The 26,324-nt window shown below is 44.6% G+C and overlaps 1 protein-coding gene across 1 annotated transcript in view; it reads left to right on the top strand.

The window, feature by feature from the left end:
- Positions 1–26,324, top strand: part of NEK6 (NIMA related kinase 6) — a 47,822-nt gene that overhangs the window by 2,573 nt on the left and 18,925 nt on the right. The window contains exons 2-5 of the mRNA XM_005529168.3: positions 14,593–14,714; positions 21,895–22,035; positions 22,929–22,991; positions 24,089–24,199. Of these exons, the coding sequence (XP_005529225.1) occupies positions 14,622–14,714; positions 21,895–22,035; positions 22,929–22,991; positions 24,089–24,199 (408 nt within the window). The 5' untranslated portion in view covers positions 14,593–14,621. The remainder of the gene's footprint in view (positions 1–14,592; positions 14,715–21,894; positions 22,036–22,928; positions 22,992–24,088; positions 24,200–26,324) is intronic.

Here is a 26,324-nt window from a genome sequence, read left to right as displayed (position 1 = left end):
GAACGAACCTGTTTCTAATTGCAACTTGCACAGTTTTACTACTGCTCAGCACTTGTATAGACAGAGAGTGGCCGTGATGCTTTGTGTGGCTTGAGCACAGAATTATGGTTTGGGAAGTCGCAAATGGCCCTTCTGCCCATGACACACACTCCTGCATTTCTCTTGGAAACTCACTGGACCAGTCTGTTTTACCTTTTATAGGCAGATGGTGACTAATCCAATGTACACCTCCCCAGGTGCTTGACTGGGTTGTTTGTAGGAAATTATGTGATATGTGTAGTTGTAGCCAGTATAAACACAAGATGCAGGAAAAAAATCTTGTAATATTGAAGGCAAAAACTAAATAGTCATGCTGTTAAAATATAGTTTGTGATGGCCTTGATACCACTTGTCACTGAAAATGCTGAAACTGCAGCAAGAGAACAGTGACCTGCTCTGCTCCTGCTTGTGGGACAGGCACGGTGGCAGAGGAGGCTCTGTGCCTGTGCCACACCCCATGGACCAGACAGAGTGGCCTTTCCCAGTACGAAATCGTGTGGCAGTTAAAGGTTGTCTAAAATGGGCAAAGTGAATGCTGGCCTGTTAAAGGCAGAGGCCTTGAAAATAGTTCTTACTGTTACCAATCGCTGTTAAGCCGTGCTTATTGTGCTCACCCTTTGTAAAGCTCTCAGCACAAGCACACGGCAGTACTCAGCAAGGGCCCTGCTGCTTTCGGCTGGCAGCTCAGGGAGCGCTGGGAGATAAGAGCAGTTTATCTAAAGCTGATGGGAGCAGTGGGGAAGGCTCGGTGTGGCAGCACCAGGCACTCCTGAGTGCCTGGGCTCACCCCACACAGCTGGTGCCGCCGGGCTGGAGGGTTCCCCATCCTGTGGCTGGCTCAGCTCACGTAATTGCTGTAAAACCGAGGAGCCAGAAGGAGTTTGATTAAGGAAAGGAGTTGAATGCTTTGCTCTGTGATTTGTGATCAAGTGGTGCTTTCCTGAGCTGTGTCCTTGCCTTTTCCCGTGGTGGGACTGAGGGATCCAAGCCTGCTCTCTGGGTCTGGGATGTGTGCTCTGGGAACAGGCTGGCTCTCCACCTGTGAATTCTGTGTTTCACTGCAGAGCTGTGTCTCTAAAGTTAAATGGAGGAAAATGTAGCATCCAAGAGGTGAAAGAAGAGTTCAAAGTGTTCAAACTGAGAGGTGATGTTGGCCCAGTCAGTATTTTTCTTTTTGAATAAAAAAACCCAGAAGCCAAAACATTTGCATACAAAATCTAGATTTAGGTCTGACTTAAAAGTCATAGTGCTTTTTGGAATTGCTGCAGTGCATCTATATTATATAGAAAACTAAACTGCATAAAATACTTCAAATATTATTTCTCACAGGTTTTGGAGGTGGTGAGGAGGCATGTGTTTCTAAAGCCAGGCTGGGAGCTGCTGGCTTGAGTTGGCTGAAACGTGGGATGGGGGAACTGAGGTTCTGAGTGTGTGACCAAGTGACAGTTCTAGAGCCTGGAAGTGAAGTTTTGCTTAAAACCAGAAAAGCACAAGGAGTTTTTTTTAATAGTGGTTCAAATGCATAAGCCTTTGAAGCTGTCAGATCTTTTTACAGGTAGATAACTGTTTTTTCTATCTTGGCATATTTTTTATATGCACCTTGAATTGAACAAAGATCATTTCAAGTTCTAACCTGTGCTAAGTATTTAAACATCTGGACTCACTGTAAGCTCCATTGCTGTCCAGACATGAGAAGTCTCTTGGATTGTTTTTTAACATTTTAAAATATTTCAGCAAAAAGCTGTATTTTCCATTCTATTAAAACAGTATATGTAACTTCCAGTGTTAAGTCTTGTGACATGGCTTATATCATGGCATGATACCATAAATTGCAAATAATTTTACAGTGTCAGTACAATTAAAGAAATTACATTTCTAAATTATTTACTTCAGCTTGGTGCTACTTTAAGTGTCTGCTATCAGAGATTCCAGGCAGTGAACAGCTGTCTGTCGCAGATGGGAGAGGAAAACAACCCTTTGCTTCTTCCTTCTAAAAAGGTTTCCATATAAACCCCGTAGTAATGTAATACAACCTTTTAGTCAAATTTGAGTTTCCTGTTACACATTTAAGTGAACCGACAGCAGACTCGTATCTATTTGAAACCAAGTGCTGTAAGTGAATGCGACCCTGGGAATTTTGTACTCCAAAGCATTCTTGAAACCTCACAGATGCTTGTTGAGCAGTCAGATGTATTATTTATTGCATCTTTAAAAAAAGGCCTTGCAGGTAGTTTAATGGCTTCTGTAGTCCGCTGTGTTTTGTGTTAAGATCAGGTGGTATTGTCTGTCCTGTGCTTGTACTGTGTTTCACCCAAGAAAATCAGATAGTTTAGAAACTATGAGCAAATCCACATTTTTAGTAGAGTCCAGATGTAACTAAGTTTGGAAAAGAGTAGGTTTAAGGTTGAGTGTTTTCTGCTGAGATCTCAAGATGGCAGAAATTGAGTTTTAGCACAGAACTGCATGAAGTTTGATATTATAAATTGAATGTGCTGGTTTATTGTTCTATGAGCTAGTTCACCATGGCAATTATAAACTTATTAAAATAGTTATGACATGTCAGATCACAAAGTGCAGAAGGTGGTAAGATCATTCTTCTTAAATGACAAAGTTGTTGCTGTTGTTGGCGTCCAGCTGTCTCCTTTATGTTGATTTCCTTTCTGTCTTTCTTGTTATAACCCCTCTGGATTATTTACAGGCATTTTACAGTTCTAAGGCACTTCTTAAAGTTTTTGTGCTTATTTGTTTTGAGTGACTTTGGTCTCCAGTTCTGGACTCCAACCTTTGAATTGTGCTTCACATGATGAATCAAAGTAGATGCCAGCCCATCCCTTGCCCTTGGACAGACCTTGGGCACCAGTCTGGACAGATCAATGCATTTGATTTAGGAAGGCAATTTATTTTGTTATTTTATCAAACCAACTGGTTTGGACTGTAGTCTGAAGCAGTTCTCTCTGTGAAGTGTTGAGCTTTCCCTGTCAGGTGGTGCAGTGGTCCCTGCTCGCTTCAGCTCCCCGAGGCTTTATGTGGCTGCCCCTCTGCATGGGCTCGTCTCAGTTCAAGGTGTAACAGGCTTTTTTCTGAGGTCAGGGGATGAATGAATTGTTCGTGTAACATCAGTTGGAAATGGTGCTGAAATGTTGATTTCCCAAGTGTGGAGATGCTGCTACTGCTGTTCCAGAGCCCCCTTTTGGAAGTGAGCCCTCTTGGCAGGCAGGGACCGCTCCTGATGCTCTGTTGCTGGTGGCAGGATGATGTGTGGGGGTGTTTGAGCTCAAACCTCTCCCAAACCAGACTGGAGGAACCAAGGATGATCAACCCGAGTGTGGCAGTGCTGGAGAAAAGGGCAGAGATTCCCCTCTGAGCAGGGCACTAACATTTTGCACTGCACAGCTCTTTCCCAAACCAGTGGCTGTCAGTGTCCCCAGCAGCCAGGGCAGCACCGCCAGCAGACCCGAGGGACCTTCCAGGGGAGGCTGCAGTGTCTGGGTTCAGTGCATCCTCCCACCTTTCAGCTCAAGGACTCTCCAGGACTGGTTGTCCTGTCCCTTTGGGGGAGGCTGTTGCCATCCTGCTCCTCCACGCAGTGTCTCCAGATGAATCACGATCTCCTCACCATGTGGGTGGTATTGCAGAGACCGAAAACCGTGCTGATAAGGGCTGTGACCCCGTCCCAGCTCAGCCTGCTGACAGAGCAGGTGTTGCTCCACACCCTGGGGAGGATTTGCAAGTCTTTCATTTTGCAGAGCTCAGTGACAGATCCTGTTCTCCAGTTCCTTTTGTCGTTGGGTCTTTGGGAAGCCCACTTGTGAGGTGGGCAGTGTTCACCGGGCTGGTAAAAACTCCTGGTGTGCATGGGGTGAAGTCCCTGCTGCCAGGGAAGCCACTGCTGGGTAGTTGGGGGTGCTGGGGCTGGCACAGCCCGAGCTGTTCCACCCCTGCTCAGTGGTGCTCGCATCCCACACGCCGCCGTCTCCTGCCTCAAGTGGTCCAGGATAACGCAAGTTCCAAGCTTTCCTCTTTCCTTAGAGCCAACTGTCCCCTTTGACTTGGGAGAGTAACTTTTTTCTTAACTTGGTGATTTTTAAACTGTGAAGCTGGAGAGGAAAATTGCTTCTGATGGTGCAATAATTGGGGAATGCCGACCTACAGAATAGATGGCAGCTTCAAAGTACATTCAATACAATCCTTTCAGGAATTTCAGTTGAAGTGTCTTGTCCTGTTCTTAACCTTGTGGACACTTTTTGCTGCCATCCTGAAGGGACGTGGCTTTTCTCCTGGTTGGAACATTTTTTTTTCCTGCATAGGAATGTGAATGAATGTGAAGCCTCTCTTGGAGGGTTTGTGGTGGGCTCTGGTTCTTGGGGCAAATCTCTGTCATTGCAGTGAGGAGACGGGGAGGAAAGCTTGTAGGTATTTTAAGGTTTCTTCTCCCCAAGAGGAGGGTCTCAGGGTACGTAGATATCAAACATAAACACAAAAATTTCTTCCTCTTTCATGGAGATTCTGCTTCATTCTTTTTGCTGCTGGTGCTTCATTAGCTCTTCTGTCAGAGCTGTAAAAAATGAGTCTCAAAAATATTAAACCGTAGCAAAAACCCCCAAGAAACATTTAAAATGTTTTTAAAATCTATGACTGTATTTTAAGGAAGCAAGTAAGTCACAACTGAGTGTCTGTGTGCCACCCTTTAATCAACTGGGAAACCTAAGGAGTGACTCTCAGCTGTTACTGTACTAAGAAGCAGTGCTGCCTTTTGTGGAGTCTGTATATACTGAACTCAGGGCCAGGGAGTAAATATTCTTGCTGTGTGTTCATAATCATTCTACTTAGAGTAAGCGCTTCTTGGGTGGGTATTACAAACCTGTTAATCTTTATGGTATTTATAGGGTAATTTTTAACTCTCTTGAGCTCTTTACTTCCTTGTGGGTCAATTACTCAATTTATAACATTATGTCAGGTGTAAGAACTTTACCATCCAAGAGTAAACAGTGTTGGGGATGGTTCTCTACCTGTGTTTGCACTTAGTTCTTTGTATATTAAGGTATGCAATAACTTACTCTGTGACTGACTTATAGGGATTACTTTTAGTCCTCCTGGTTTGCACTTTGAAGTAATGTCTTATTTTAGCTCTTCTGCTTCATCACTAATGCAGGAATAGGGACTGTTCTGCTTTTGCGCTTGTTCTGCCACATGGCTTCCAACTTCCCTGGTCAGGCATAGTTGCACCTGGATTTTGCTGGACTTGAAAAATTTCTTTTGATGAGTAGTAGTGTGTTATTCACAGGTATTAATAAGGTGTCATCACTGGGGAGGTTGGGAAGGAAATGCAGGGTGGGCAGAACTCTTGTTTCCATGAGTAAGCTCATGGGTTTTAATAATCTGATACTACTGAGTTTATGCTTCAACACTGAAGCTTATTAGAGCAATAGAAAATTGTTACAGAGGGCAGAATACAGTGTGAGATGTGATTTGTCTCTTTTCCAGAGCTTGCACATTTAGTTATAATTTTCTTGAAAGGTTAATTCCCAGCTTCTCTTCAGAACATTCTGTGCAGGCCTTTCTGTAGGGAAAAAAAAATTGGACCAATTTAAATAGACAAGTCTTGTGAATCCTGAAAGAATTTGGGCATTTAGCCCAGGAAAGGGAGAGTTCTCTGCAAGAACTTCATTAACCCTGTCTGTCATCAAAATATGTAATAAAAGTAGCTCTGCAGACATTATAAAGAACAGATCTTCTTTGTTTTACCCTCTGGCCTTGATCTGCAAGGTACTGGTGAATGCATCGTGTTCTTGAAGGACAGCTGTGCCTCTGTGGGAAGGGAGATGGAGATGTGCTACATACAGGGATATGGAAGTGGGGATATGAACTAAAGAGCTGCATTAATTTCTGGAAAACTTGTGCCATTGGTTCCAGATACTCAGGAATGTGGAGCAGAGCTGATTTTTATTTAGTAGCATTATTGATAATACAGTCTTACTTGGAACGAGTTATTTTGGGGCAGAAAAAACACAAACTACATTTCTAGCATAGCTATTTTTGTAACTAGAGAAATATTTTTACGTGGAGAAGAATTTCTGCTCCCCTTTGACTGTTGCTTGCAGGATCCAGATGCTGTGAAAGCTCTTCCTGCAATGCCAACATCTGGCTGCCTGCACATTTTGGGTAGAGTTTTATGAGGTGGCTTTGAAGTTGCTTTTGGATTTGAATCACATGAATCTTTGGATTGGCTGGACTGCACAATTCTCAGCATCATTTCCTTTTCCTTCTGATTATGGGAAATGTAAATACTTCAAGCTGTTGTTCTGATGTTTTGAAATTGGGGGAACATACCTCCTTTCCTTTTCCCTGGATTTGAGACATAACTTGAGTCTTTAATGGCCAACAGCATGGCTGTAGGGAGAAGCTGCATGAGCAGCGTTGGTTACAGCAGGTTTTGTGGATTTTGAGCCCATCTGACATGGGCTTGCTCTCGTACTTTGATCTGCCTTTCTCAAACATTTCTGAAATTACAGCAGTATTTCAGAAGTATTTTTGTGAGTTTGCTTAATACTTCTTGAGCGCTTGGAAGTGTTCTAATTAAAATATATTTATAAGTGCTAAGTGGTGGTGTTTCCAATCATATGTACAAAAAGATTTGTAGAAAACTTTAGGATTCAAAGTTGTACGTTTGTTAAACTTTCTGAGGACAGGCAGGGCTGAATGGATTCCACATTCAGGGTTCGGGCTGTAGCAGCAGAGCTGATTCAAACTTCATTTTGTAGTTTGGATCTGAGTTCTGGTTTTGTAGATGGTCTGCTCACTTGTGCTCCTGTGTGGGATGGGTGGTTACTAAAGCTGGGGAAGCAGTTTGTGTCTGGTAGAAACTTATTTTAGCGGTTGGTTTAGATTGAGGGGTTTCCCCACAGCCTCAGAACAATCCATCTGCCCAAATGCTTGAGTTTTGGCTCTTGGTGTTGACAAGGGCTCTTCAGATGTTGCTGGAGAGTGGAGCTGAATTTCAGCTGTCACTGTCACCTGGCTGGGGCGCAGTGAGCTCACTCCCTCCTGTGCCAGGAGCCAGCCTGGAACGGAGGTGGCACTGCTGGTACAGACAGCGTGTGTTCCGTGGCTCTGGGAGATGGGACTCATTTCAGTTAGCATTTAATGATGTGAAAATGTCTGGCAGCTTCTGTGAACATTTATGTTATGAATATATTTCCAACCTATATTTAATCTTGCCTTCATCAGAAATGAATGAATTCCAAGAAGGATAACAGAAGTGTTCTTAAATAATTTGGCTTCGTGTTTGAAAGCTTTATTGCATTATAAATTAAAACGTGAGCATGTTGTTGCATGCTTGGTAAGCAATACAGTAAAATTCCAGGTAGATTTGATACGTGTTTATTTTTGACGTGTGTTTTGTTAGCAGCGGTGGTGGCCTGAGAGATCTGGCTCTGATGGTTCCAAGGTGATAAAAATGAATACTGTGAATTTTCTGGAGGGCTCCAAATTGCAACTGTGAGAATATAAATTAAGGTTGGGTTGATCCTTAATCTGAAAGGTGCTTGTTTCACACCTAAGTGAAAACTGGCTGGGGAAGAATGCAACCTGCTGTTGCTGTACAATGGTCACAGCATCACCTCTCTTAAGAGGAAGTATTTCCCTTTAAACGCTGCTGACTGCTATCCATCCTCAGTTTTGGATGTGAATATGTATTTGATGTTTACATCCTACACAAACATCACACATAAATATTTACATGTGGTGTTGTACTAGGAAATTGAGTGCAGTGAAAGAAGAGGTAGGAAAAGTCTAGTTCAGCTGGTGAAAAGGAATATTTACCTTAAAGTATAAATCACCAAGTGCTCTTGGCACTGATCCTGGAGTTGTTTAATAGGAGCCCTGTGAAACCATCCCTTGGATGGATCTGCAGAGTATCTGAAATGTGTCCAGAAGACTTAGATAATTACATTTTTTGGTGTAGGACCAGGTTCTAGGGAGCCGGTACTGCAACACAGGAGACAACCAACCAAACAAAACCCAACCCTTAACTCAGTTAAAACTTTTAAAAAGCTTAAAATTAAAATTAGAAATAAACTACCTGCCTGCCTGGTGAGAGATGGGCACTTAGAATGTTCTCTCAAAGTGTTGTATTAGCTCAAGTGGCATCCTCAAACACAGTGATCCTGACCTTGCTATTTTCAAGCCATTGTACTGGATTTTTCCCCAAACTAGAAGACAGTATATGAAGTTAAAGTCTTGCTTGCTTAGAATGGGAATATGGACCTGAGCTGGGTGTAGGTAGTGATTTGAAACAGAGTGGGATATTTCATACAGTTAATTATTGGCAGGAAGCATTTGTTTTATTGACATCCACAGAGAGATGACTCTGCACAGCTTTAAATAGTTGACTTAATGTCATTTTGCTTCTAGGTATGGAACAGTGAATTATGGTGTCTGTCACAGCATTTGTTTAATGAGTATCAGTTGTTGACATGGTATGAAAAAGCTCCAGGGCTTTTCAGCCATTTCACTAAAACTCTCAGTTAGTGGATTTGGGGTCTTTGAGGAGCCCATCCCTTACTGGCTGTTGAAAATCTGGTTTGCACCAAGTCTTAACAGAAACCCATCTGCACCTGCTCTCAGGGTAAGTGCAGCTCTCTGAAATGTGAGGTGTGGCTAAACCACTGTTCTTCTCTTCAGTGGCCAATTTGTTACAAGGACTCTCATCCTTTCCAGAGAGTTAAAAATTGCTGGTAACTCACACTGGAATGTTTGTGTGTGTGAATCTATAAATGCAGTTTCATTGTTATGCTAGGCCTGAAATTCAGAAACTGTTTCTGGGTGATTTACCTGACTGTTTAACACTTTTTGCTTGAATTTCCTCGGTGCATCCAGAGCTGTTGGTGAGAGAGGCCCCAGTCCCTCTCAGAGCAGGGGTGGCCATGACCACCACCCTCCACAGGCAGCTCTTGCTGGGCAGTTTTTAGCAAATCACATTCTCTAACTGTGCTCTTGCAGGGTTTTCTCCTCAAGCATTTCAGGGCTGTTCCTCATGTTGTTTCCTTTAACATTCATATTCATATTTTTTCAGTGTTGGCAGGTGTGTATTTCACATTAACATGAGGGGTTTTTTGGATGTTAGACTGCTATTTGCTTATGGTAATTTCCAGTCATCATAAGGTGACTGTTGAGAGAGATGAGCAGAGAGGAAAAAAATTGTCAGGCATTTACAGTAAATACTCTCTGCTTTTGGAAATGCTGTCAGAAGTTTAATTGTTAGGTTCAAGTAAGTTTGTCATGTGCCAGACAGAATCAGTCTGCTGTAATGAACGGGTTACGCACTTCACCAGCAAAAAGGGAGAGTGAGAAACCAAGGGATGCTCAGGATTTCCTGTCACCTTGCACTGCAGAAGGAATGGGGTAGGCTTTTTAACCTAGCCTGTAATTAGGTTTTGCATGGAAGCATGTATTACTGTACTCACTTTGCCAAAGCTCTTCAGTATGATGGATGAGATTTAAAGGTTGATCTGACTAAATTGCAATGAGAATACTAACGACAAAGATATTTCTGTTGTGAACTATTCCTACCAGACATCATAGCTGTGACAGAAATGGTGTAAAGTAATGGACAATAAAAGTCACTCGAAAATAATACTCTCCTAGGACTGGGCTGCCTTCCCCAGAGCACATACCTTGAACCACAGCGATAATGTAATCATAAGCCCAGATCATCATTTAAATATATAGGTAATCTCATAGAGTATCCTGGCAGATTTATTTTATGAGCAAGGAAGAGGAAGAATATTATTGGGCAGTGGAGAGGAAGAAAGTGGTGCTGATGTGGTTGTGTTTATTCTGTAAACCGGTTTGCATTGCTGCAGCCTTTGGGGAGCCTGCAGTGAGCAGTGGCAGCCTGGCTCCCAGGGCACGGCGTCGCTGCAATATCCGCAGGGTGTGCACTGCTGCACTTCAGTGCCCTGGGTGGTGAAAAATGGACATTTGTGCAGTAGGTTAAGTCACACACCTGACTGGTTTTAATCAGCTTGTGGATTTCTGGAACCATACATGTGTTTCCATTTTGTTTTGCTTTGTTTTAGTCAAGGTACCCAAACAGAGCTGCTTGGCTCCCCCAAGTCCCTGTGTGGAAGGGGGATAAGAGAGGCGTGCAGTAAGTGGGGGAAAGCAGATTTGTATGTGTCACATATGTATGTTTATCACTCGGTTATGTGTGTACAGTGTGTGTGTGTGTGTGTGGGCTGGGCAGCAGCAGGGCTGAGCGCTGGGCACACGCAGCAGCTGGTGAGTCTTACAGGAAGGTGAAAAGTGCTGGTACAGAAAACGGTTGTAACACTGAACACAAGCTGCTGCTTTGCTGCCTGCTCGAGAGGTGCACGGTCCTGTCATGTTGATTATACATCTGGGAGCAAATAATTTGGCCTGCAGTTGAGTTGGAGGCATCCCGAGACACATGGTGATACCCGATCAGACTGGTCACAGCTGCTTCACCGAGGAGCACCCGGGGCACCGGGGCGGCTGGGACCAAATGCCAGGATGCTGATGAGGTTCTGCTCCTTAATGAGTGTCTCCTAACTAATGATCCTGGCCTTTGCTACCAAGTGCCCTGGGCTGTTCTGCCCTGAGAATCCCACCTGTCAGGTACCTGCAAAGTATCAAGGGTTTGATGGGGTTTTGTGTTTTGCTCTCTACTGATTAGGTGCAAGAGATGAAGTGTAAGGACACTCAGGTACCTAGAGAGGAGTTGCAGCTGGGAATGAGCAGGGGAGCTGGACTGCACAAGAGGGTTTCTGTTTTCCCTGTATTTGGAAAAACTCCAGGTTACCCTTGAGTTTCGCTGTGTGGAGTAATAACTGTGCAGCAGTAAGGTGAGTTTTGCTGTGTGGAGTAATAACTGTGCAGCAGTAAGGTGAGTTTTGCTGTGTGGAGTAATAACTGTGCAGCAGTAAGGTGACAGTAGTGTGGGAGAAGGAGCTGCTCATCCCATGTGGGTTGTGGTCATTTTCCCCATGGTGGTCCTGTTTTTCCAGATGATCCTGTTCTTTTATTCACTTTCTGGAAAGATATGTGATGCTTCATGCAATTTAAAGATGTTTTGATTTACAGTCATAGTCAAATCCCAGTGTGAAAATGTGTGATACTGCAGACCTTTGTAGGAAATTTGGAACCAGAAATAAAAGGAAAAGTGCAGAGTTAGAACAATGTCAGGTGAAAATGGGCCAGTGTTAAGAGTGTGCCTTTTGTGATGTAGCACAGTGCCTGTGTGTTGTTGGCTGCTATTTGAAGATCCTCTGTGAAGCCCCTTCCTGGGGATTCCCCTTCACTGTCCCTGCCCAGTGCCAAGGCCCGGAATAGCTGAGCTGACAGCCTGGGGCAGGACACACTGTCCCGAGGTGTCAGCGGCTCCGTGCTGCCATGTGAGCTCTGCTGGCTCTTTTCAAAGCTGCTATTTTGTTCTTACTCCTTCCTCTGCTTCCAGCTGTAGCACTTCAAACAAGCAGTGCCTGAGCGCAGATCCTGCCCCTGCTCGTGGCAGCTCTCCTGGGCTGTGAACTGCCCTCCCCTGCTGCTCCCTCCCAGCAAGGGACTGTCCTTGAGTTTCCTTCTGGAGCTGGGGAGTGCCAGTTCCACTGGGAATGCCCAGCCTGGGCTGTGGTCAGATCGTTCAGGTTCCCGTGTTCAGCAGTGGATCCCTTCCCTGGGTTTGAAGTCCTTTTGAAGGCAGGACACATGGGATGCCTGGCTGGGTGAGTGTCAGGCTGCAGAAACCTCAGTGGCACTGCCTGGATGTGTCTCCCTGCTGGGGCTGGGAATGTGGCACCTCCTGGTTCCTGTGGAGCTCAGGGCTGAGCAGCCAGGTGCTGGAACCAGGGTTTGCTCTGTGCGTGTGGACTTGGAAGAGAGAGAACATGTGACTCTCTCTTCAAGTAAACAGCCTTTCTCCAAATCTTGAGTAATAAAATAATTAAGATAGTTCCAGCAGTATAACATAAGGTAGGGATTTCATAGGGCACTTTAATGTCAGTGTTGAGACAATTTTATCTAAGTATTTTCACCTGGTTACTAGTAAACCTACAGAAGCTTGAGACTGAAAAGACCTTAAAATCAAACTTCTTCATACTAGCAGTGATTCTCCTTCCCCCACTGCATTTTCATGGTACTGACTTTGAAAAACTGTTTTTATTGAGAGCAACCCATGTGTTCACCTGTTTAATGTGGAGGGAACTGCAGCTCTTTTGTCCAGTGACTGTCAGAGTGAAAGTTCATTTGCTTGAGAGACGAGAAGAGCATCTCTCTGCTTTCCCCCTGTGTTATGGTAGCTGGTGTTGGGAAAGTTCTGCCAGAGCTAAGGGTTTATTTCACAGACAACTGTTTAAAGAATTGAGCACTACTTGCTGCAGAAATTCTTCTGCATCATATTTTCTCCCCCACTCCCACAAATATTTAAAATACCTTTGTATTTTAAATTAAGACTTAGTCATTGCCCAAGTGCCAGGCACGCACTATTAATACACTAATGAGGTCAGGTTGTGTTCTTTCACTGAGTGAATACTTGCCAAAACTCTTGAAATAAGTTTCTGCAAATGCTTGTGTTGGCCACTAAGTCTTCCCATGTCACCGTTAGGCTTCAGTCAGTGCCAAGGACAGGAATGGTGCACTTGGAATGCCAGGGTGTGTGTAGGGGATAACCAGCACCTGTGTATGGCCCTTTGTGGGCCAGGGGTGTGGGTGTATTTACTGTGGCTGTTCTGTAAATGCTGTGACTGCATTTTGGGGCCTGGCCCCAGAGCTGGTGTGGAGTAAGGAGTGCTGTGATCCAGTCCTGGTTCCCTGAGCAGCTGGTAGAATTACCAGAGTTTGTCCCCAAGTCAGGCTTGAACACAAATAGCTCAGGTATGTGTTTTGTTTCCTAGAAGGGCTGGAAAATCCAGGTGTGTTCAGTCTCTTCTTTCTCTGCAGGTTCAGGAGGACATGTCCCACAGCTGCCCTCTGTGGACACCTCTTTTGGGCAACTCTACAACTTCTGCATGTTCTGGTACCATTTTGGAAGGGGAGCACGCTCTCATTTCTGATTACTGTGTTGGGCTGGCCTGAAATTGCAGCAAAGGAATAAATTTATGGAATTTTTCTTTGTCTGTTGTTCCTACAACACTTCAATCTCATCTAATCCAATATGATTTGTAGCTTCTGCTTCCTGTGTTTTGCCAGTCTGCATAAAAACTTGTAATTTGGGGGTGGGGAAGAAAGATCGTGGGTTTATCTTCTGACCAAATAAAGTGGCAACAGTCTGGAGGGACTTTCTGTCACTTTTGTTTTACAAATGGAGATGGGCAGAGCTTTCTGGATGTCCCCTAAGTGACTGGGGACCACAGTCCTTGGGGAAGTGACGGTAGCTAGTGTTAGAGGTGACAAAAGCAGTGTCTTTAGTAGGTAACAAACCACTGACCCAATAAACCCATTTTGGGCTCTTTTGTGTTTTGTGAAACAATTCCAGCAATATTGGTGATCCTGGTGGTTTTCCTGGGCACTCCCCGCAGGTGGGGGGCTCTGAGCTGCCCTGGGCCCTTTGAGCACTGGCTCTGCTGGCAGGCTGAGCTCGGACAGAGCTGTGTCCGGGCAGTGTCCGGGCAGTGTCCGAGCCGTGTCCGGGCCGTGTCCGGGCCGTGTCCGAGCCGTGTCCGAGCCGTGTCCGAGCCGTGTCCGGGCAGTGTCCGAGCCGTGTCCGGGCCGTGTCCGGGCCGTGTCCGGGCAGTGTCCGAGCCGTGTCCGGGCAGTGTCCGGGCAGTGTCCGAGCCGTGTCCGGGCCGTGTCCGGGCAGTGTCCGAGCCGTGTCCGAGCCGTGTCCGAGCCGTGTCCGGGCCGTGTCCGGGCCGTGTCCGAGCCGTGTCCGAGCCGTGTCCGGGCAGTGTCCGGGCAGTGTCCGGGCCGTGTCCGGGCAGTGTCCGAGCCGTGTCCGGGCCGTGTCCGAGCCGTGTCCGGGCTGTGTCCGAGCCGTGTCCGAGCCGTGTCCGAGCCGTGTCCGGGCAGTGTCCGAGCCGTGTCCGGGCCGTGTCCGAGCCGTGTCCGGGCCGTGTCCGAGCCGTGTCCGGGCAGTGTCCGGGCCGTGTCCGAGCCGTGTCCGAGCCGTGTCCGGGCCGTGTCCGGGCCGTGTCCGGGCCGTGTCCGAGCCGTGTCCGAGCCGTGTCCGGGCCGTGTCCGGGCCGTGTCCGGGCCGTGTCCGAGCCGTGTCCGGGCCGTGTCCGAGCCGTGTCCGGGCCGTGTCCGGGCAGTGTCCGAGCCGTGTCCGGGCAGTGTCCGAGCCGTGTCCGGGCCGGGTCCGGGCCGGGTCCGAGCCGTGTCCGGGCCGTGTCCGAGCCGTGTCCGGGCCGTGTCCGGGCAGTGTCCGAGCCGTGTCCGGGCCGTGTCCGAGCCGTGTCCGAGCCGTGTCCGGGCCGTGTCCGAGCCGTGTCCGGGCAGTGTCCGGGGAAGGGAGCGCTCGGCTCCTGCTGCAGCCCAGCAGCAGGGCCCAGACAGAGGCACCGAGACTCCAATGTCTCCCTTGTTTTGCCCCAGCAGAACCGAGAGGCAGAGTTTGGTATGGTACCATGGAAGGGCAGCACAACCATCCTCATCATCTCGGGGACCAGAACAACCCTCTGTGCAAGCTGCCGGGGCAGGAATTCCAGCATGATCCTCAGGTAAGTGCACCTGTCTCTGATCCCTGTCCCTCTGTCTTTTCTTACCTTCATTCTATAAAGATCTCCTGATTTCTTAGCATTTAGCTGCCTTTGCCCCCCTCCTTTTGTATTTAGTGCAGTTATAGCAGTTTTAGGGAATGTTCAGTTTGGGATTCTGCCAGCCAGCCAGAGTTTCCTGAACCCTCTTTTTGATTATAATAAGAGAAAAAGGAAATAGTTTGAATTTTGCTTAAAGCATGTGTTTTTAAATCATCTTATGAAAACATACTGAGTTGGCTTTCTCTTGTCTTTGATTCTTTGGAGAAAGGAAGAGTAGATGATTGTGAGTGAGTAAATGTATTTTATCCCATTTTATAGTTTCATAGTAAATGCTGAAGAAGTAATCACCAAATAAAAGAAAAAGCTCATTCTACATGGAACTGTAGTTTCCCTGTGAGTCTCTGGAACTCCTCCTACAATGTATTTTGTCCATACTATAATAAAATTTCACTGCAGCAGCTCCTCTCTCTTCCTGCCTTTCTGCAGGAGTTAAAACCAGGATTTGCCCACAGTCCGTGGAATTTGTGAATTCTGGCTGCTTGACTTTTCAGCCTGTTTTCTGTTGATCAGAGCAATTCAGTTTTGCCCCGATGTTATTTTAAGGAACAAGCCAAAAGCATGGTGGAAAGCTGTCAGAAGGAAGAGAATTGTGCCTGTGACCGTGGGGAGGGGTGGCTGATCCTTTGCTGCTCCCACCGTGCAGCCCAGGGGGGATCCGGGGTCTCGGGGCAGGAACTTGGGAAAGCTCCGGCAGTGCCCAGAACAGGCTCTGCTCAGGGGGGCTTTCTGCACTCAGAATGCACTGCTGGGAAAGTACCGTGGTGTGGAGCAAAGCCCCCTCTCCTAATGTAGCAATTTGTCATATTAAGTCATTTAATAATAATTGAATCCCCTTGATTAATCTCCTAGAATTAGCCAGTTGCATTTTGAGCAATTAGGGTTAATTACTGCCTCATTTGGCAGGATAGTGCCCCTGTAATTATTTCATGAACAAGATTAGGAAGTGTTCCTGTGCAGCAGATACATTCATGGCATCTTGGAGCACATGTTAGAATTTGTAATGACATAGTTAAGTGTAATTAGTAGCTAATAATCTGTGTTCTGCTGTGATGCTGATGCTGAGTGGGCTCATTTTGCTGTATGGTCATTGTTCAGTGAAACCTCCCCTCAACTCTGGTAATACCCAAGTTCTGTTAATGGAGGGCTCTAGTAAACTGTTCTGAGAATGATCTAATTTGGAATTAGAATTGCAGGAAGGCTTCCTTTGGTTTTGCTGTCAAAGTAACGTAAAAAGACCTGAATAACAAAAATATGCAGTCTGCCAAGGAACTGGAAAAAATGCATATTAAAAAGGTGGTGTTTAAAAGCCTTACATTGGTGGCATGATAGGGTTGCTGATGACATATTTCTGGTTTTCCATTTTTCAGGAATATATTTATATATAATTTTTTAAAGCTCTGGTCCTTTTTACTTGGAAGAACCTGAAATTACATCCTTTCTTTCTTCTTAAAATCTGAACAATGCAGACAAGCTGTGTAACAGTTTGTGGGAGGGAGGACCAAGCTGGTCTTATGAGAAATGTCATTAATGGCAGAGATTAAAAACTTAAGCAGAAAACCCCAGAACATGAGTTCTTAGAGGCTTGCATGAGGAGGGAGCTTTGTATGGGATGGCCTTCCCTTCCTTCCATCCCTCTCAGTACAAACTCCTGTGCCATCCCCCAAAAGACCAGCGACAACGTGCTCCTCTCCCAGAAGCTTCTCCTATAATTATGCTGCTTCCTAAAGCTTCTTTTTTAGTCAGTTCTGACAGAAGTGTTGTTTCTGTTTTATAACTCACCAGTACAGAATATGAGTAAGCATGTCAAGCTTTTCTTTCTGTCTTTACCTGCTGTAGTTTAGTTAATAAGTTGAAATCTTTTGAGTAATGCTGGATACTTAGAAGTTATCTATAATACCAAAAAAATGTTAAATGTCCAACAAAATCACAGTTTTGGCTTTTGGCTCTCATACCTACCCAGAAATACCCCAAGGAAGTTCATCAGCAAGAGGGAGAACATTTTCTAGTAATGTTTCAGAGTGAAGGTGTTAATTATTAAGTCTCCAGATTACTTAGTGTTTATAGCAGTAAGCAATAAAAATTGTTTAGGAGTAAATCAGTGGTATAAAAATATAGAGTTGTAATTTTTCACTTAGTTTTTGTACTAAATAAATACAGTAACTCACTTTTAAATAACTCTTTTATATACTCACATCTTAGCAGCAGAGGTGTTAAGAGATTATTTCTATGGTAATTCTAATTTATTTTTGAACATCACCTTGTCCTACTGTTTCCAAGCTGGTTTTTCTCTTTTCCCTCATCATGTTGTAGTACAAATGTCTAGGTAGGCACAGAATATCTGGGTATCAGGATAGATCCCAATTGTGCTGACTGGGATGCTGAAACTTTGAAACTTAAGCCAAGTTCTTCAGCAAACTTTAAATTTCAGGTAACAGGTCAGGTGAAGGATATTTTATGACTGTGTAGTCTAATTCTGAAGCTCAAATTGAAAAACCTGATGTATTCTTCAATAATTACTTGGCTACCTGTTTGAAGGATAATCCATATTTTAAAAGTTTCCTCATCTCTTGCAAGCTTAGAAGTTCCTTCTTTAATCAGTCTGTTCTAATGTGTTCTCATAAATTCACACTGGAATTTCAGCCTCAAAGTATGCAAAGTTCTTTTCAGGTAGGCATTATTGAATGGAGGCAGGTGTATAATTTTGGACATACTAAAAGGGTTTGAAATACTGATGTTGATAGTAAATCATTGCTTATAATGTGTGCTTGTTCTGCAGGAGGGGCTGGAGCTCCCCCAGTACCACTGCAGATGTCTTTTAAAGGTGAAATTAGTTACAGTAAATGTCACTCAGATGAAGTATGCACTTTAGAAGCAAGGAAACCATTCCTTTAAAATTAATGATGCACTGCAAATATCAGAAAAAAACCTTATATCCAGCGTAAAGATAATTAAAATTCAGGTCAGAAGTGTATGACTTAGTCGGGCTAAATTTTTTAATGAGATTTCAGAAAATTAATTGGGCAAGTATGTTTTTACTCTTCTAAAGAATATTTCATTTCATGGCTCTACAGGAAAGATGCTTTTATTGGCATCTGAAGATTGTACTGTCTGACTTTCTAACCATTTGTTAACTAATCTTAACAGTTTTTAGGTTGATTACAAATACTCTAAATGCCTGCAGCCCTTTGTGCAGGGCTGACTGGTGCCTGTTTTCCACATGCCAATCAGCACTGAAACAACTGACTTTATTATTAATTAACATTAGCACTCTGGGTTTCTGTATTGTGCAATTAGCAGTGAACATTCCCCTTTCTCAGCCCATTCAGGCTTGGATTCCCCCTGGGGGAGCAGAGGACAGGCCTGGCTCTGCAGTGGAGTCGGATTTATGATAGTTTTGTTTTCATTCTCAGGGTGCTCCCTGGCCCAAAACAAGGGCTTAGAGATGCAGGCAGAGCTGTTCCCCCAGTTCTCTCAGGGCTGTTCAGGTTTTCCCTGGACAAAGAGGTAAATTTGGTAGATTGGCCAAACACAAATTGTTCTGGAGGTTAAGAAAACACTTTTCATCCCCATCCCAGAACACAAATTCTGAACAACTACTCATTAAGAAAAATAAAATACAACAAATGTGTTCAGGGTGTGTGGGTGTCCTCCCTGCCTGTCCTTAGAGCAGGATGTGGAAGGAGCTGTGGAATCTCCAGTTGCTCAGTTGGGGATTTGTGTTCCTGCCTGCCCAGGTGCCTCTGGTGGCTCTGCCACAGACAGCCCCCAGCATGGAGGATTGTTAAGTACAAACTACATCCAAGGAGCAAATCTGTAGCAGGGAACTTTCCTAATCCTGCCTTCCCCTGTGTTTGGGTTCCTTTATAGTCTGGGATGTGGAGACTCCCAGGAATCCTTGCCCAAATCCGTTTGGGTGTGTACAAGATAACTGAAGCTTTTATTTCATTGGGGATTTTTTAGTGTTATGAAACCTTACTAATTCTGTTATGCAGACAGTCTTGTAACACCTCAAAATTCAATGTTAAAAAGCCCTGGCAAAATTCTCCCTGAAGTTCTGTGGCAAGGGCTGCTGTTGCCTGCTTTTGCCAGCTTTGGAATTTGTGCTCTGGTACCAGTGGTTCCATCTCACAGAGCATGTGTGCCAGAGGAGATATCCAGAAGAGCTTGTTCTTGGAATAATCTCTGCATTTCTTCTTAAATATGAATGGGGTTTTCATTCGCATGAGGAATTCTTTGACTTTAATCTTTGGCGCTATTTTTTTTCATGGAGTTGGAGAAGAATGAGACTTCCTTGTGTGCATGAAGAGAACAGCCTTTGTCTCAAAACAAGTTCTCCCCACACTGTGCCCTTCCTACAGCTGCTCTGGGAACAGAAACGTGCAAACAGCCCAGTTTTCATAGTGTCCAGTGGCTGGGGTTCTTTTTGCTTGGTTGGTTTTTTTCCCCTCCCCTTTTCTTCTTTTTATTTATTTTTTTTTAGTTCAAGCTCCATTGTTGACCTTGACTCCTAATCTGTCGTGGCAGGGACTTGATTTTACTGCACTTATGGAAACCTGAGCCTAAATCTGTCCTAAAAATGAGAAAATGTATTTTTAATGAACAAGTCCAAAGATGCTGGTGGTGTCCTACCACACACAATTTATATCTGTACATGAAAACTCTGAGGTTCGCAGAAATAAAGATCACGAGTTGTTTGAATGAATAGAGATTGGTTCTTTGCCAGCTTCCTGAAAAATGGTGGTGGTTAATTGTGGAAGGACTTGAAAACAACAGAGTGCCCCGTGTCAAAAGTGATGAAATAAGTGAAATGTGTGTAAGGCCAGACTAGAGGGGTGTTACTCTGAGAAGGAAGACGTTCCTCAGGTGTTCTGTGTGTCCTTGTAGGGGACTCAGCTGAGTGTCCTGCTTATGTTAAGGAAAGGTTAAGTTTAAACATAAGGAAAAGTGGCCTGTGATCAGTAGGGAACTTTCTGGTACCATTTGGGCTCACCTGAGGATTATTCCTGGTTTGTTTTGTAAACAAACATCTCCTGCCCTCTCTGAAAGCTCAGTTACTTTAATTAGGTCTGATGGCTTGTGCTAGCCCATGCAAATCTAGGTCATTGCATATGTAAATGTGCAGCTGCAGTCTTGGCAGTGCCAGAACACATCAGCAGAGGTGTCCAGGCATGGGCAGCATCACCCCCAGCATCAGCAGGGGCTGGAGCACATTCCCCTCGCTTTTGGCTAACATTTATTTATGTTTTCAAGTTCAGAAGTGGTAGATATTTCTGGGCACGTGCTTGAAATATTAATTTACACTTAAGCACTCTTGGTGTAAACACATACTTTAATGATTTAGGAAAGGCAACCCTAAAATTGTCCTTTATTTCAGTGTAGATTTCTTTCTGAAAAATAAAGTTTTGTAGTATTTGCTTCATAAAATGTTGTTAGAAGTGCTGCTTCTATTGTGAATGGTGACTCCAAGTTAGAAAAGATTTTGCTCAGACTTTCTTACTGCTCAAGAACAGCTCAGGAGGCACATGGGCACGGTGAATGAAATGCTGTGATTCCTTTCTATTTTAAAATGAGGAAAAAGTGCTTTGTAGGTTTATGTGCTGACACCTTTGTTTTGCCTGGGGAGAGCGGTTTGTCTGTACAGGTCAAGGAACTCGCTTTGCAGCTCGCGTGTAAAGCAGTTGGGAAGCAGCGATGTTCCTGGTGGGAACTGGGCAAATGGGACAAATCCTGTGTGCAGACTGTGCTGCCTTTGTCAGGCAAACAGTGCAGGGCACTGGTGTTTGCTCCACTGCCTGGGGTGAGCTGAGTGTTCCCATCCACTGGGACGGGTATTGAGGAGTGGTTCTGTTTATCAGACCCCTGCAAAGAGAGGCTGCAAGCAGTTTGAACAGAGGAGGCTGCAGTGGCTGATTAATTGGAACATTTGTTTGTCTGCTTTCTTCCTGTGTTGCCTTACTCTGGTGATAATTTAGAAACTTAGAGAGGAATGTATGTAAACAGTAAAGCAAAGCAATTGCAGTCTTCTGCCTTTATCTGGTGACTGTAGGATGCCAGTTCCCTCGTCACTGAGAGGATGCTCCCAGTTTATTCCATAGTGTACACTGCCAAACTTGAAGAAATGAATCCCGAGACTTTAATTTTGGTTTGGTTTTGGTTCCTGCTGTGAATGCAACATAATTCCAAGCACAGCACGAGCGCTGAGAGCTGACCCAAACTTTGATTGCAGTTAATAGCTGGTGACTTGTTCCAGAGCATAGAGGAGACCAGAGTGTGCTTAAAGGGAGCCATGCCCTGAACTGCTTGAAGGAAGCACTTGGAGGCATTCCCTTCCTCTTTCTGTGGGACTTGCCTTCAGAAATAGCTGCAGGTCCCAACACTGTCTGAAAGCTTTCCCCATGCCAAGTGTCAGTCGCAGCCCCCTCTGCGTTAGGAGCTGGCAGTGCAATGGGTGCTCCTTCCACCGCGCAGTGCTCTGGCCCCAGCCATGGCTCATCCTGGGAAACCCTTCCCCACCCAGCTCTGCCAGCTGGGAACTTCTCTTTTTGTGGGTTTTTGTGCAAACTCTGAAACAGCTCAAGATGCTGAAACTCGAAAATGTTCTACTTGGCACATGTGCTAACTTTGAGTAATTAATTTTCATAATTTCTTTTTTAAATATTTTTTGGCAGCCGTGCTAATTACAGAGGAGAGCAGGAGGGCTCTCGGGAGCAGTCGCGGTCCTTGGAGGCCGTGCTCCTCGTTGGGCTGTGTCTCCCTGCCTGGCTGGGTGTTTACCTGGGACTGCTCGGCTGCAGCATCCGCATCTCCCAGGCGACACGGGCAGGCAGGGCTGAGGAGAGGCTGTGGAACGAGGGAGAGCAGTTTGGGATTAATTAGTTACTTACACGGAAGGCGAGACTTTAATTCCCTTTCTAAAGAAGCCATTTGGCTTCCTCCAGCCTGTGTTACCGCTCAGTGAGGAGTGAATGTGTTTGTGGTGGGGCTGCTCTCCATCCCGCTCAGCCCAGGTTGCAGCCTTGGCCACGAGAGCAGGAGGGGCCGCGTGGCTCGTTCAGCTCCCTGACTGCCTTTCCTTTGACAGAGACATTTAACGTCGTACCCGTATCGCTGCACCTTGGCAGATTTTCAGATCGAGAAGAAGATCGGACGCGGCCAGTTCAGCGAAGTTTACAAAGCAACTTGTCTTCTGGACAGGAAACCCGTGGCACTGAAGAAAGTGCAGGTGAGATTCCGGTGGCACGGGGATGTTTCAAGGCCTGCCGGGGGATCCAGAGGCAGAAAACTCTGCCCTGCAGGGCCTTCATCCCCCATCACCCCACAGGGGCTCCCTGTGTCCACATCAGGATTACACAGCTCTGGTGCCCTTTCGTATTTACGCTGAATTTCACCTCTTGCCTCGTGCAAAGGGTTCACCAAATTGTTGTTACATTTGTGAAGCAGCGAGGCCCCGTGGCAGTGCCGGTGCCATGAGGAGCTGCTGTCCCTCCACAGCTGAACCACAGGAACGTGGAAGGGAAAGAGGCTGCAGCTTGCTGGTGGAGTTGGAGAAAATTTGTGAAAACTTGGATGTCAGAAGTGTAGGTTTTTTAAACTTGGATGAAGTGCTGGGCAGTATTCAGAACAGCATTTTGTTTGAAGAAATTTTCCATTAATCCTTCAACAGATCCTCCAAACTCTCATTTCCAGTGACTCAGTGATCACTGCACAATGAATACTAATGCTCAGAGTTATTGTTAATTATTACAGAGAAATCAGTGGAAGCTGTATCTGTTTAAAAGAGAAAAGTAAACATTTTGTCTTTTATTTACTATATGAAATTAATAGTAACTAAACCAATGAAAATCACAGCAGAAAAATCACAAAGTTGTATCTTTATTTTTCGTGCTCCTTAGAATATTGCCTGTGGGTTCTAAAATTAGTTTTACTCCAATGTTATCCCTGTGATGGTTTCAAAATAAAGAAAACATTGATCTTTCTTTGATCTGGGGATTGTGTGAATACTCATTACAGTAGAGGAGGTACAAATTGGAGAAGGAAACACCAACTGCTTGTTAAAGTATAAAGTACTTCTTTCTTGTTGTTTCATTTTTATCTTCTGTATTTTTGTGTTTGAAGATTTTCGAAATGATGGATGCCAAGGCAAGGCAAGATTGCATTAAAGAAATTGACCTCTTGAAGGTAGGAATTTTTATAATAGCTTTTTTCTTTTTTTTTATTTTCCTTTTTTGTGGGGGGTTTTGGTTTTTATTTGTTTGTTTTGTTTTGTGAAACAAATTGTTTCAGATTGGCAAATAAAGCTTACACAGTAAAGGAGAAAGCAGTTTTGCCTATACATGTCATGTATGTGTGTGTATAAATATCACACATGAAAAATGATAATTTAGATAAAAGCTCTGAAACCAGAGTGTTCCTAAGTGATTAAAACAAGTAGTGATTTTAATGCCTTAGTAGCTTATTTTAAATAGTTGATTAAAAACATAGATGTGTTGCACTTTAAATATCTATTTTTAGTAAATGCAAAAGGCTAAAAATTTAGTTTAGCTAGGCAAATTTCATTCTGAAAGTATTAAGTAATTACTTCTGTGCCTGTGATTTTAGGGATTTCTGTTCAAATTCATGCAGTTACTGCCTGAGTCTGTAGAGAAGGGTAAACATGAGCCAGTTGCTCAATAGTCAGGGAGGAAAAGAATGCCAAGGTTTACATTCAGAAAGAGGATCTGCGATATTTTTGGGTTCTATTAAAAAAAAACAACCAAGCATCAGTTGTAAATATAAGAACGAGCTATACGGAAATGAAAGGAATTAGTGAAGGAGCCAGCATAAATAATCAGATAAATAAACTGACATGTACAATTTGTGTGTTATTGTCCTCCTTCAAAGTTTCAATCTAGTTTTATTGCTCTTTTAAGGAGCAAAGAGACCTTGAGCACTGTAACCAACAGCTGGGGGTTTGTTTCTGTTTAATGGGGAGGAAAAATTGGTTATTGCTTAACAAGGCATCCTTCAGGACATTACTTTTAAATGTTTTGCAAGTTTCCAGTAGAAGAGGTTGTTTCACCCTGTTTGGGTGGAATTGCTCTTTGCTGAGGACATCTCCAGGATGCTGTGCAGTGGGAAATGCTGTTTCTCACAGGATTTATCTGGAGAGTTCAGCCCAGGCTGCGGGTGCAGCCACTGTGAACGTTTTGCGCGAGGGTCGCAGGAGGTGCAGGCGTTGTCTGGGAGTTGGCCTGACCACCTTGTAACTGTTCCTCTTGCATTCCCTCCCTCTGCAGCAACTGAACCACCCCAACATAATCAAGTATTTGGATTCTTTCATTGAAGACAATGAACTCAACATTGTCCTGGAGCTGGCTGATGCTGGGGATCTCTCTCAGATGATTAAGGTAAGGATGTGTCCATCCTGGAGATGCTGCAGACTTCCAGGATTGGGCAGACCTGAGGCAGTGGGGTGAGCACAGCTGGGTTAGAAGCACTTATTTCCTCCTCTTGCAGTTTTGCACACCCATAGGTTGCTTCCAGACCTGAACTAAAGTGTCTGCTGGCATTTTAAATACCCCAGGCCATGCCCTGAGTTTCTGGCTGCTGCTGCAGAGGGAAGTGTCTGAGATGTGGTGGGACACGTGTGTTATTTGCAAGGTTGATTTACTCAGTCCGTGATTGATGGGGACATTTAATTACTGTTGGGTTCACTATTCACATTGCCTGTCTGCCACTCTGAAGACATTCAAGGAAGTCTATTGACTTTCTTTGCAATGGGGATTTGGGTTTGAGAAAATGTTTCAAGTACTTGTTCTTCTTTTATGTTGCTCTTAGGAATACTTGTATTGCTGCAAACCAGCTTTAGTTAAGCTGTTACCACCTGCTTTTATATTTTCTTTGACATGTTAATCTTTAGACATACATCCCTTGTGAGAACAGATGTGTTATATCATGTTTGTTAGCACTCTCAACCTTCTCACCATGTTTTACCTGGTTTTTGCCATCATTATTCTGTAATTATCATAAATGAATATTTGGAAAGTTCTCCTCCTCCTTGTTGTCACAGTTAAAATATCTTATTAACAGATTTGTTTTCTTTGCCAGCAGAGCTATGAGGCACTAGGCCAAAGGCTGTCAAACAAGTTACCCATTCAGTCCATAGTCAATGGCTAAATTTGCAGGATCCAGGAAAATCTGCTTGGTGTCACAGGAGAGCCCCTGGGCGAGAGCTGGGAGCAGGGAGCTGGCAGAGCCGCTCTTGGGGAGAGCCCCAGATCTCAGTCCAGCCTCCCTCCAGGGGAAGGGGGTCTGTCCCAGCTTCGGGGAGCTGGGGGACACAGCTGCTCCTTCTGCCTGAGCAGCAGCTCTGCCTTTGTCCTCCCCTCTGCTTCCTTGGGCTTCTGCTGGGTTCTGCCCTTTTCCACCTGGGAAACATCTTCTTGTGGTGGTGGTTGTAGATGGAAAAAACCCAAAGATTGTGAGAGCAGGAATTGGGGCCACGTGAGAGCAGGAGTTGGGGCTGTGTGAGACCTTGCTGGGCTTGACTTTGCAATCTTAGCTTACAAAAGTTTTACCTACAGAGTGCTAAGATTTCATTATATGAAATACTTGTATTTTTTTAGACATCTGTAGTTTTTAGTTTAAAAATATTGGCAAATATGTCAATTTACTTATCAGGGTTGGATATTTAATTTTTTAAAATAACTTTGTGTCATTATAATAAGAGTTACATTTTCCAAAACATGACTAGTAGAGTCTTGTATTAGTGCCTTGCCCAGTGCTGGGCTGTGCTGGCTTCCAGTGTCCAGAGCTCTGTGTTCCTTCTGTACTTCAGACATGAAGAAGATGCATTGATTTTTATCAAGGTCATATAAATGAAGTTTTTCAACTGATGTAAATCTAGGAATTAAATTTTTTTTTTATTTCTAACAGGTAAAAAAAAAAGTACCAAGCCCTAAACCCAAGAGGGAACAAAAGCTTCCTCCTAAATGCAGCTCCAGTGCAGCAGGGGGGGTTTCCCCACCGGTCCCTCTGTGCCACCCTCTCCCCTCCCCGGGAGCTGAAGCTCCTGTGTGGATTTTCAGTGGAACAGCGCTGACAGCGCTGGGAAGGTGTGAGGGTGATAAACCCAAGGCCTGTCTCTGTCACGCCCCGGTGCCTGCATTATTTATGAGGGATGTAGAGCTGCAGGAAAACCCACTGGAGAGTTGGGACTTCCTTGTAAATGTCAGGCAAACCTTATTGGACATGACATTTAGAAAATTATCACTTGTGGTCTTGCATACCCACTCTTAAATATTTTAATGAGAATTAAATAATTTTATTGTGTATATAACACTTTCTCCATCACCCTCTGTAATTCTTCTGTGCTCTCTCTCGAGTTTTGGGTTGAGACTGTTGCAATCTGTCAGATTTGCTGCCTGGGGAATTGCACAGTCGTGCCCCTTCACAGCTGATCTGCAAAAGAAAATTTGCCATTGCTTGAGTCAAACACGAACTGGTAACAGCATTTCACATAAAATAGAGAAT

The sequence above is a fragment of the Pseudopodoces humilis genome, chromosome 22 (genome assembly GCF_049639895.1).
Source record: "Pseudopodoces humilis isolate 2021_Gansu_Grassland_sample_001 chromosome 22, ASM4963989v1, whole genome shotgun sequence".
NCBI classification, from domain to species: Eukaryota; Metazoa; Chordata; class Aves; order Passeriformes; family Paridae; genus Pseudopodoces; species Pseudopodoces humilis.
The sequence above is the reverse complement of the archived record's forward strand: the minus strand, read 5'-3'. Positions and strand labels throughout refer to the sequence as shown.